This window comes from Astatotilapia calliptera, chromosome 1 (genome assembly GCF_900246225.1).
Source record: "Astatotilapia calliptera chromosome 1, fAstCal1.2, whole genome shotgun sequence".
In the NCBI taxonomy this organism is placed as follows: Eukaryota; Metazoa; Chordata; class Actinopteri; order Cichliformes; family Cichlidae; genus Astatotilapia; species Astatotilapia calliptera.
In genome coordinates, this window is record NC_039302.1 from 20,280,237 (window position 1) to 20,291,974 (window position 11,738).

Sequence of the window (11,738 nt, forward strand, 5' to 3'; positions counted from 1 at the left end):
CGTATAATCCTGAGAAGATCTTTTATATACTATTGTAGGTGTATAGAACCTACAATAAAGAAACTGAAGCCACCAGTTTCTCTAAAATAATAAATGCACAACAGGACTAAGAATCACAGCACACAAGTTGGATAATTGTTTATATTTATATTTGTATATATATTTATATATATATATATTATATTGTGTTTACTTAACAAACATGATAAATGCAATGTCTCCAAGTTAGCTGTAACAATAAAAATACAATATCTTTGTGTCCTTAAAGTACATAGAATTAAAACAGCAAAACAAATCAAAACAAACAAACAAAAAAACCGCTCTAAGTAGTTCACAGAGAGGTACAAATATACAGTACAAATCTATTTTATTCAAAAAGGATACAAATAAAAACGCAACAAAATAGAGATAGTAATGCTTTGTTAAAGTCAGGTAGGTGTAGGATATTCTAAGGGAGCACTTTGGGTCGACAACTCTAAGGCTTCTGATTAAGATCAATACATATTGGTACGGCCATACGATATTAAAACTCACTATACAAAGTTCATACAACCTGGATTATACTTGAGGATTGAATGTTACATTTACATAATTGCATATATTTTTGCAGATTTAGGCATTTAAAAAGATGCTGTTTTTTGTTTTGTTTTTAGTTATGCGTCACATAAATAGCAGTGTCACCGTGTGCAGAAGGAAAAAAAAAATAGTACAAAGTCATATCTGAAAATACACAGACTTTTTAAAACTTTTAACCGTTCTCATTTCTCCTGATTTAATTCGACATCAGCGGCACCAAAACCGTCCTAAATTCACCTTTGCAATACTGGATCAACAGGAAGTAGTTCACATAGAAATCCCATCGAGCAACGCCACAAAACATTGAAGAGAAAAAAAAATAGTCACATTACCACCGATAGAAAAGTTTTGGCTTTATGCAGCCTTTCTCACTTATCCAAACCCGCCTCTGCTGTTCAGACTGTCAGAGCACAAAACACCAAACACCACCCATTAATTTCTAAGGAGGAAAGAAAAAAAAAACCCTACAAATTCTGTGCAACAACAATAAAAACAACTGTGCATCTGTCTATGCATGTGAGGAATTAATAGATTGCCCTCCTTTTGCTGTCTTGTGTACAAAAAAAGTGCAGAGAAAAGCCTCCTTTCCATTCCCACATACTGGAAAAAAAAAAATAAAGGATCTGAATGTTAAATATGAGCCTAAAGAATCTATTAAAAACGGAATAAGAAATGTGTTTAAAAAGAAAAATGAAACCAAACCAAAACGTTGCAGAGTTCATGTCCCAAAGAAAGCCCACAGTCAACCTTTGAGACATCTAAATATGAATGTTTGTCATTTCTGATTCACTCTTATTCAACCTGAAACTGGGACGCTGAGCCTACCTGGAGCATCGTTTCAATTTCACATATTGTACAAAGCAGAATTTAAGGCATTAACGACAAGCATCATCGAAGCTATCTATACAAAAAATACAGCTATCTACAGAAACGCACAACCTGTGATTTCTCCGTGATTTTTTTGTGTGCTTTACATTTTGAAACTCTTCAAACTACCAACAGATTTCAAACACTGTAAAGGAGGACATTTAGTGCAATTACTTACAGCAACAGACGATCAGTGATGTGGATCATTAGACATCTTTATTTGAGTGGATACTTCCCAAAAGCAGAGGGGGAAAAGAAAAAAGTCACAGGTGGCACTGCTCGCACCATTTAAATGTCGTCAATTGAATCCTGACCTTACACATAATGCAGAAGCAGCAATCGCGCCATGGTAATGCAGGACGAATGCATTGCTATTTGGCAAAGTGTGTGGCGTCGCAGGACAATAAACATCGATGAGAATCACTGAGCATAAAATACAAAGTGGTAAAGCAAAACACTGCTTAGATTCCTATTAGAAGAGTAATTTAAAGCAAAAATCAGCGTGGAACGACTGCATCCGCCGACCTGCCCCGCTGCTTCAGAGTTAAGACAATGAAGGGTACAATACTGAGGTTACTGCATAGAGAAGACTACGTGAAATGTTTTCAGGTATTGTGTATATTGCTTACAGGATGGAAAACTCCAATCAGATGATCAGATATAAAAAAAAAAAAAAGTCTGGGTTCACATGTTTGCTAGTTTGACTAACCTGTCCATATCAAGTTTGACAGTTATTAGTTGAAATCTTTCCTCCTGTCCACACCGGCTGTAAAAAGGTTCATTTCAGGCCTACACTGACATTTAAGTGGGATGTGAGGGCAGCAGGCGAAACAGAGACATCCAGACTTGGCTCTCCATGGCCAGCTCTTCTGGAAGGACAGTAAGGGTTTTCCGAGTAGGACACACCTGGACCTTACCAAGAATGCAGGAGACATCTTGACCACATGTCCGAACAACCTGAACTTCGTCCTTTCAGCGTCGATGAGTAGCAGCTCTACTCTGTGCCCTTTCTAAAAAACCAAACTCCTCACCCTGTCTCTAAAGGCTGAGCCCGAGCACTCTTTAGAAGACGCTCATCTCTACCGCGTGCACCCACAGTCTCACTCTTTCATCATTCTCCACAACTTGGCGTCTTCAGGAGTCTGACTTTCACAAATCACAATGTGTATCTCCAACAAGCATGATATGCGGGTGTTAGGATAACCATGATTTTTTTTTTTTTAAAGAAAGAAAAGAAATACTGACATATTATTAATACACACTTGAAAATATCAAATAACTGTCTAACAGTTATAGTTACAGATTTTGTTTTCCACATCCCTACAATTGTTAATACTTTTTGGAAAGAAACTGCACACGCAATAAACTAAAGTATTATTTTTATAGATATGGCACGACTGTTACATTTTAAACGTCTAAAAGTTATTTTAATGTGCGACTTTGCCATATGACTCCTGAAGCCCAATATTACTATTCCACAACACTGCATTGAAAGACCGCTGTAGCTTTGAGAGGGAATCTTTATACAAGCAAGAATGGATAGGAGGAATAAGTAATATGTGTGCGTGAGAGAAAGAAAAATGTGAACCCATCCTTTAAAACTGCTCAGGCTCAATCTCATGACCCCTTCTATCTGCTGATAGAAGTTCAGTGAATCACGAGGATATAAGGGAAACACACAACAGTGTCTGGACCTCACAAACAAACTAGTCCATAACAGCACACATGACAATAACAACCACACAACTGATGCTGCTGTCAGAGCACGTCGAATTTAAAAGATACATGAAATATTCCTAAGTAAGTTGCCAAAGGTAAGTCCAGATATCTATGGCAAAAGAAGTACTTTTTGATGGGAATGTCTGAGTGAGGAATGTCGTCTGACTACGATTTTATGTATGGTCTAATTGCACTTATTTTTAATTACACCCTTTTTTGATTCTTTTTTTTTTTCTCCTGTAAGAAAGACAAAAGGAAGAAACTGCAGCATTTATGTCGGCTAATTTGTAAACAGATTTAGAAACGCAAGTCAGTTTTTTTTCCTCTCGCCACAAAACCCCAACAACAATACTTTAAACCTATTCCCTTCATTAAAAAAATAAACTACTGTACTGTGATTCCTATTTAAAGGTCAGTATGAAATAAATGTGACATCTGCTATGTGCAACACAAGACAATCTTAGGAACCACTGGAATAAAGACAGCCTAGTATCAATGCAAAACGTACACTTTAAAAGGTAAAAAAAAGAAGTTGATGATGATTGTGATTTCATTAGAGCCGGGCATCTCTTGGATGTGCACTTCAGTAAATCCATTAAAAAAAAATTAAAAAATATCAGTGAAGTGAAAAATCCATGTTTGGACAATGACTTCTTGAGAAAGTTTCCAAAGGCTTTGTTTGTGCAGGATTGCTAAATTAATGAAAATGAGCATTAAAAAGAGTGCATCGCCTTTAAGAGTCAAGGGATGAGAGGGTGAGATCTCACACTGCACATTTATCGAGATTTACCACACCCCACAAGAAGTTCCTGGGAGAGGGCAATACGGATCAGTAAAGCCACATAGCATAAAAATAACTATTGCTTTAATCTGGTTACTGAGCAAGTCAAGTTTAGAACATCACGGCCCCACTCATATACACAAAAAACTACTACACCCTCCAACTCCGGACTCCTGGGCTGTAGGTGGCAGTGCAGCCAGCGAAGCAAAAAGGGAAACAACTTGCTGGCTCATTCCCACAGGTGGCTTTAGTGATGACCAGGCGGTGCCTCCTCCTTAATTACAAAGTTCACAAGAGAAAACTAAATTCCCCAGTCTGGTTGTGAAAGCTCTGAGGTAAAGTGAGGAGAGGAGGCCATGACTTTGGAAGGGAAATTAAATCATTTAACTAATGTAAAAGGTCATGCAACAAATTCCTATGAGCAAGGACTTGGTGACAGTAGCGAGAAGAAGCCTGACAATACCCAGCTGAGGGGCGTGGCCATCTGTCTCGACCAGTTTGGGTGATGAGGAAGTGAGGAGAGAAGTAAAATGATTCCCTACATGGGGGAAAGTTAATAGTGGAATGCGTGACATCGCTTATTATTTCTGTAAATCTACGTTGGGGCCATCAACCTAAATCTGAGAGTATGATGGTGAATGGCTTTTGGAGAAGGAGAAATTGATTGCTGAACAAACAAGCTGATTGATTTATCGCTATTTCAGTGTAAGACAAGTGGGACATGCCACACTTGGCCTGAGACGAGATCTTTGCAGAAACGAGAGAGGGGAGAGAGTATCTCTGCTGACAGCAGAGGTTTCAGACTCCTGCAGGAGAAGCATAATGTAACATACACTGATGAAAGCATCAACAGTGCCAACATCACCAAAGGAGCTGCTGATGTCTGCAATTCTACTCTATTTTTTATTTATTTATTTTGGGGGGGGGGGGGGGGGGGGGTGCTTTTCATAGAAATAGGATCTTAGCAGTGAAGCAGATTAAAGATCCCTGGCGGTGATCTTTTTAATAGATCACGACTTGCAGGGTTGGTAGTTTCACTGCGATACACGTATATTATTTTTCTGTAGTCTGTGTTCTTCTGAAGAGACGGTCTGGTCAAAAAGGAAGCTAGAGTGATTTGAATGCAATGGAAACCTCCAAGTATGGTTAAGAGGAAGTGGAGACGGAGGAGGGAGGGAGGAAGAGAAATGCAGCGTATAAGGACTCTATGGTAGGCATTTCTTCAGCTACATACTTTCTGCTCCACTTTTCATGCCCCCCCCGCCCCGTCGCCATGAACTCAGCTGGCTAGAGACCGAAAGGTCTGCATCTTTTGGCTGAGTGGCATTCGAACAAAATCAAACTTCTCACCAGACAGACAAGGATCTGGTCATTTTTTTGTATATTTTAGGTGTGCAAAATCTCAAACATTCTGAGGATACATTCACACTCTTTTTTTCCCTCTTTCTCTCCTTGTCAGACTCATTCTTACTTGTGGCAGTCTCATCTATAGTTGCTACCAAATGTGATGCTACTTCCCTGCATTAGAGCGCCCCTCAATGGACAGTTTGACCTCCTGTGGGATGAAAGAAGGCCTTGTGTGGCTGGAGCTGATTATCTGAGGGCGTGGCCCTTCGTCTCCCTTCATACTGTATCTTCGGAGGCCAGGCGAGGACCAGCGTCTCTGTGAGGCACCTACTGCAGCCTGCATTGCTCCCATCCCTGCCTCTGCAAAAGCAGAGCCTTCTGTGTGCAAGTGGTAACTGCTCTGGCTCCTTGGATGCTCTCCTGAGGTCCTACTTGGTCTGATGGGCGACTCAGTGCGGCCTACAGCCCCGAGCTGTGTGGCTTCCTCTTTATCGGCCAAATCTTTCTCTCCATCCTTCTGTCTTTCTCTGTGAATGCGGTCCAACCTGAAATGAGATGGTGGCCGTGACTGCTGAGGGGCTGGAGGCCCCATTAGCTGGTGACCAGGTCCTGATATAGCATTGGCTTTGCTTATAGTCCTGGACAGGTTCTGTTGTTGTTGCGTTTGTGAATGATGGTGCTGTGGTTGCTTCTGTTGTTGTGGAGGAAGCGGTGGCTGCTGCTGCTGCTGCAGGGTGATGGACACACACATGTCACCAACTTGTAGATGATGGCAGGCCAAGCCGTAGAGCTGGGCCGTGCGTTCGGGGCTGCAAGATGACCATCCCTGGCCAAAGACAAAGAAGGGGTGCTCCGGGGGCACGTCGATGGTCACTTTGCTCTGCTGCTCCCCCACAGTAAAATGAAGTGAAACCAGGCCGGGTCTCTGCTGGCTGGCGCGGATGTCCATCACCAAGCTTGAGTCGATTTTAAGCCCTCCGCTCACTTCGGCGCTACGCACAAAATCCTGAGTCTGCAGGTCCTCCACACGCTTCAGCTCCCCAGTAGCCAGCTGAATAATTGCCCCCTTCATGAAGTGCGATGGGTTGCAAGAAGCCGGTGCGGGAGCAAGGCTTGAAGTTAAGGCCTGAGTCGCATCTGCTGTAGGCTGGACTGGAGGCTGCGGGAGAGGCTGCTGCTGAGCTGTGATTGGCTCCACCCTTTCAGAGAGGCACACTCTGGCTGAAGAATCAGAGGCTTTAAAGCTTGGGCTAGGGGAGGCCAGTGTGGTAGAGGCATGGCTGGCTGAGGCATCATTAGCCTGTCCCGGGTAGTGTTGTTGTGGTTGCTGATGCGGATGACACTCCAAGGGAATAAGTACCGGTTGCCCATTGGCAAGCATGACAGCGTGGCCTGGCTGTCCTGCTTGCTGCTGGAGGGCGGTGACTCTGTGATCACTGTAACTCGCGTTCTGCGCCGCATACGCCGTTCGGCTGGAAATTACACCTGGACTCTCTCCGTGGACATCTCTGGCTCTGTGGCCACCCTGAGAGAGGTTCAAGGGAGCAAAGGAGACCTCTTTCCGTGCTCCGATACCACTTTGGTTAGAGGAAACCAAACGCCCAACCACCTGCTGCACCTGAGAGTTGAATAAATAAATGAGTAGTTATTTGAACAACTTAATTTCACAGAACAACTTAAAAATGGCTTTTGGTACGCTTCCTCACAGCAGCCTGAAGAAACCAAATGTGTAAAATATGAGTGGCTTTTAATTATTGAGTTCCTAAATCTTCAACCTCTCCAACAAGAGATTTCAGGCCAGACAACAACCACAAAATTATTATTTTTTTAACTGGTGTCAGAAAAGACAAGACACCATAGAGCTCCCTCTGACTTCTTTTACAGAAAGGCTGTAAAATGGTTTGATCTGCATGGACATCATTTCTAGACCCTTCAAGTGTTCTCTATTGGTCATGCTCTGCTTGCCATGTTCAAATGTGAGATTTTCTTTGCATCAGGTGACGCTTCCCTTCAGTGTACATGTAAAACACAAAACTTAAGCTGTAACATGGAACAATGTCACACACCGTCTTATATCACTCCTGGCTCTTCTTATTTAACTGTTAACTTTGGTTTATTCTTTGTGCATTAACTTGTAAAGAGGCATTAAATCACCATTTCACTGTTAGAGGGTACGTTAGAAAGCCATCAGTGTGTCTCACCTCCAGGTCACTGTCCGGAGTGCTGCGCTGACCAGGAGAACTTCTCTCTTCCAGTCTTCGGTTCTGCAGGACTTTGTCTTGGCTGTGCTCCTGTGATGCTGAGCTGGATGCAACCTGTGGTAGACGTGCATTTCTGGCAGTGTAGACCGAGTCTGGTACAACCTCTCTGGCTCCCTGCTCTTTGTCCCCTCCATTCACCTCCAATTCATTCTCCTGCTGGGAACTGTGGTAGTCTCTGACAGCAGTGGCACCCCTTGCTCCCTGAGGGTGGCAGAAGATGGGCATCCCTCGGGAGCTAAGCTCTGTTGCAGGCAGGACTCCAACAGTACCAAGGTGCTGCTGGGCAGCTTGCTCTGAGGGCAGCATCAGTGGGACACCACTGGAAGCTGCAACTTTGGCAAAGGTATGAGCAGCCACCTGGGCCTGAGGAGGTGGAGAAACAACACCTTCTTGTATGACAGATGGGTAGGGAACAAGGTGGGACACAGCATGGGGCTGCGGGATGGTCCCTGAGGGAGAGATTAATGATCCTGGGACAAAACCAGGGGGGAGCGCGTAAGGTACTGCTGCATAAGGGGAACTGACAAACTGGAGAGAAGAATGAGGGATCTGTGCATAACCAAGAGGGGAATAGGGAATGCCAGGATGATGCTGCAGGAGGGGAGAGTGTACAGTATAGGCTGGAGAAATGTGGCTTAACACTGGGTGTAAACTGGTAGGTGAGTAGGTAGCAGATGGAAGGGCCACTTTGTAGAGCATACTGTACTGGTCAACGGGCACTGCCGGTATGCTGTCAGAATTATCCACTCCATAATGAAGCCCTGGCTGAGCTCGCAGCCACTCTCCAGAGGGGGTCCCTCCCTGAGTTTCACTGCTGGCTCCACAATTCTGGATGGAAACCACTTCCTCTTCTGCAATACCACCAGCAGCACTGCCAGCTCCGCTGTTAGCCCCTCCGACTGGAACCCCACCTCCCACTGTCCCTCCAGCTCCACTGCTGCTGTTACTTATTGGGAGATCCCTTTTCTTAGGAGGCAGGCACTCCTGATTACGCTCCTGAGCTGGTTTCATTGCTATCCTCAGACAAAGCCAGTAGCTTTATTGTACTGCACAGGAACTGAAACTTGCAAGCCAGTCAGCCCGCACAGGAACCAGTTCTGAAATCACCTGGTTCACCTCATCTACCAAACTACCTGAAAAGAAAAATACAATAAAATAAGACACATAATACTGTCTCATTGCATCAGTGCTTAAAACTTTGATTTTTAGGCTTTATGGTCGGCCACAAGTTGTGTTAGTTTACCCTCAACCACAGAAAGAAAGCACTAAAGCAAACCTCTTATGGTTTCCTTTTTTTGGTCATTCATATATACTAGTAAAGTCACAATGTGCATATTAAACACAACCAGGTTAGGGTATTTGCTGTGGCAATGGCAATTTTATTTATATAGCACATTTATTATATGCAAACTCAATGTGCTCAACACAGAAGACAAAAAATAAATAAATAAAATCCCAGTATAGGTTTGCAATGCATTCAGGAAGTAAAAACGGCAAAATATGATAAAACAATGTCTGAATAAAAAGTTTTTGAGCCTGTTTTTGAATGTATGCGTAATTGTACTTGATCTCAGGTGAAAGAAAAGGATCAGTTTGAGTACAACCAAAAAAAATCTCAGGCTTCAGACTACCCAAAACTCTTGATTTCAAACAGATTTTTCTGCTCTTATCTCTGTTTGACAAGTTCAGTTAGCATAACTTTGAATTATTCAAAGTTACTGTAGTAGAATCGTAAAAGAAAATATGGAGCTAGAAATGGGCAAAAATTAGTCCACTTTGAAAGGTACAGCTATGCTGATCTAAGAGCAGAATTTTGTTAATCATCTTTGATCATGTCTATCTGTAGAAGCAAAAATAAACCATTTGACTGGGAAAACAAACCCTTAAGCTGCTTGACATATATATACATACATAGTACTAATACATGAATACTCATTACTGTTTATTACACACAGACAAAATGTAATTTAATGCCCCATTTTCAAAAATTTAGCATTTTTTTATATTAACTACTTTTTACAGTCACATTTTAATACAATAAAACCACTGCAATTAAGTGCAATACATCCAATTCACACACTCCCTGCCCCCCTCCAGTAAACATTCAAGCTGTTCCATGTCTACTTGAGTAGTAATAAAGTTGGAAATATAACTGTTGCAATGCATATCAGCTTGTTTACTATACAAACACAACCCCATTCTAAAGAGATTAAAACATGCTGACAGATTTTTTTGGACAGCTCCTAAAAGGCACATTTGCTAATTTAGCACACACTTAATTTGAAAAAGCTTATATTTAAAAATAAATAAATAAATCAAAGTCCAGAATCCAGACTTCTTTCAGCATGACTATACGGGAAACAATGTGAATTTTCATCTAGAAACATCTCTTCAACTAATGCTGTAACAAGTCAAGAGTTTTCTTCCTGTTATCGCTACACTCCAGGGAAATTTGTTTACCGTTAGCTGACTTAGCTAAAGTTAGCTAGCTACTAGAATTCCTACTTTTAAGGAGAAAGAAGTGACAGTGTGACACTTCGCAGTGCAACACCAAGCGTAGCCGACGAGTTTAAATGGTAGCTAATGTTATACGAGGCCACGACGCCTATCGCTATAATTTATCACTGTGCATCAGCCCAGAGGTTCAGGCTAGTTAGCCCCACGGCTAAAGCTAAATGAACTGACTCCAGCCCTGCTCGACTCACATCAGCTCATAACTACGATGGCAGCGCGCGGGGAGCCTCTAATAAACGCCCGTGCTTCGTCTCGACCTGCACACATACCTCCAAATGTCATCGCGAACAGGAGTTTCTTTATTAAAAAGTTGATATTCGGAGGGGACAATTGAAGTAATCAAGGCTCAGGAGTCGAGCCCATTTCGAAGGCCAGCAGAGGCGCTCAACAATGACGTCACTACGTTTACTCCCTTAGATTAGGCGTGCACTACTACCAGCAGAACGAAGTTTTTATCCTACTTGCACATGAAAAATATAATATTACTTTTAATGCTGCGCGAACAGATACTCACAATTGCTTTTCTGGCAGATTTTTTCCAGTTTTTTCAAAATAACAGCAATAACACAACACATCAAAGCCAAAAAACATGGCGTTCATTCACTTTATTGCACATATAGATATTAGTATCAGTTATTTTCATTTCATTTTGTTTGCTATTGCTTTGTTTTGATCAGTGTCTGCCTTAGCTTTAGTTTTTACAGAGATATGACTGAAGTTATATTGTTATATTATAAGGGGTACAATATGACAGGGTCAAAACAGGTATAGTATACAATATACTATTTTATCTACAGTCATATAGACATCCCAATCTCAGTAAACATGTGAATCAATTCCAGCCATTTTTCACAGATGTGATCAAATTGAGAAAAACTAAATACATTTCCTGCATGCTGGTGTGTCTTATTTCAGTCATTTATATAAATACATGTTTTTGTAACGTCTAGTTTTTGGGATTTTCAGTTTTTTTCATACCCACTTACTATTTAATTTGGGTGTCGTGAACTCTAATAACCTCGGTATAAATTAATTAAATGTACAATACGAAGTGTCACACAGCAGGGGGAGCTGAAGACATGCACCAAATAGAATTTACAATTGGGTAGTAACTTCATATTTTCTGTAGCATCAGAAACCCTCCATTAATTTTAGTCATTTTTATAGCCTATGTATATTAATAGTTAAATGCTTATGCTTCATACGTTTGTTTTGGTACCTTTAATCATTTGATGCAGTAAAATAGCCGTTTCATTTCAAAAACAGTAGCAGTACATAATCCTGTTGTCCTGAAATGACGATCTGCAGTTTTTTTTTTGTGTCATCTCCTCTGCAGATGCTGATTTGACTGAAAAAAAAATATGAACAAAGGCTTTGCTTTTACATGAAAAGAGCAAATTCTCTGAACTGACAAACAGCGAACATGGAGGTTCTGAAAACCAGAAAGTGTTGCCTTGTTGATAATCCACCTTTGAGTTAAACAAAAGGCATGTGACTGTAGAGTAAAAATATGCAGGTGTGTCCACATTGGCTGGAAACATCTGAAAGGTGCCAGCCCCAGCACAAGGCCTTTACAGACTCTAAGAAGAAATATGTTTTTCAGACATTTCTTCAAAGGTAAAGCTCACACGCAAGCGGTGATATTTCCAGTTCCCTTACATTGCACACAGCTG

General features: G+C 41.6%; 1 protein-coding gene across 1 annotated transcript; it reads right to left on the minus strand.

The window, feature by feature from the left end:
- Positions 1-157: 157 nt before the first annotated feature.
- On the minus strand, positions 158-10,465 carry atxn1l (ataxin 1-like). The gene is made up of 3 exons (XM_026168623.1): positions 10,335-10,465; positions 7,492-8,684; positions 158-6,908 (listed from the first exon to the last, which is right to left on the minus strand). Exons 2-3 carry the CDS (start codon positions 8,560-8,562, stop codon positions 5,454-5,456), a joined length of 2,526 nt encoding a protein of 841 aa, XP_026024408.1. The 5' UTR covers positions 8,563-8,684; positions 10,335-10,465; the 3' UTR covers positions 158-5,453.
- Positions 10,466-11,738: the final 1,273 nt, after the last annotated feature.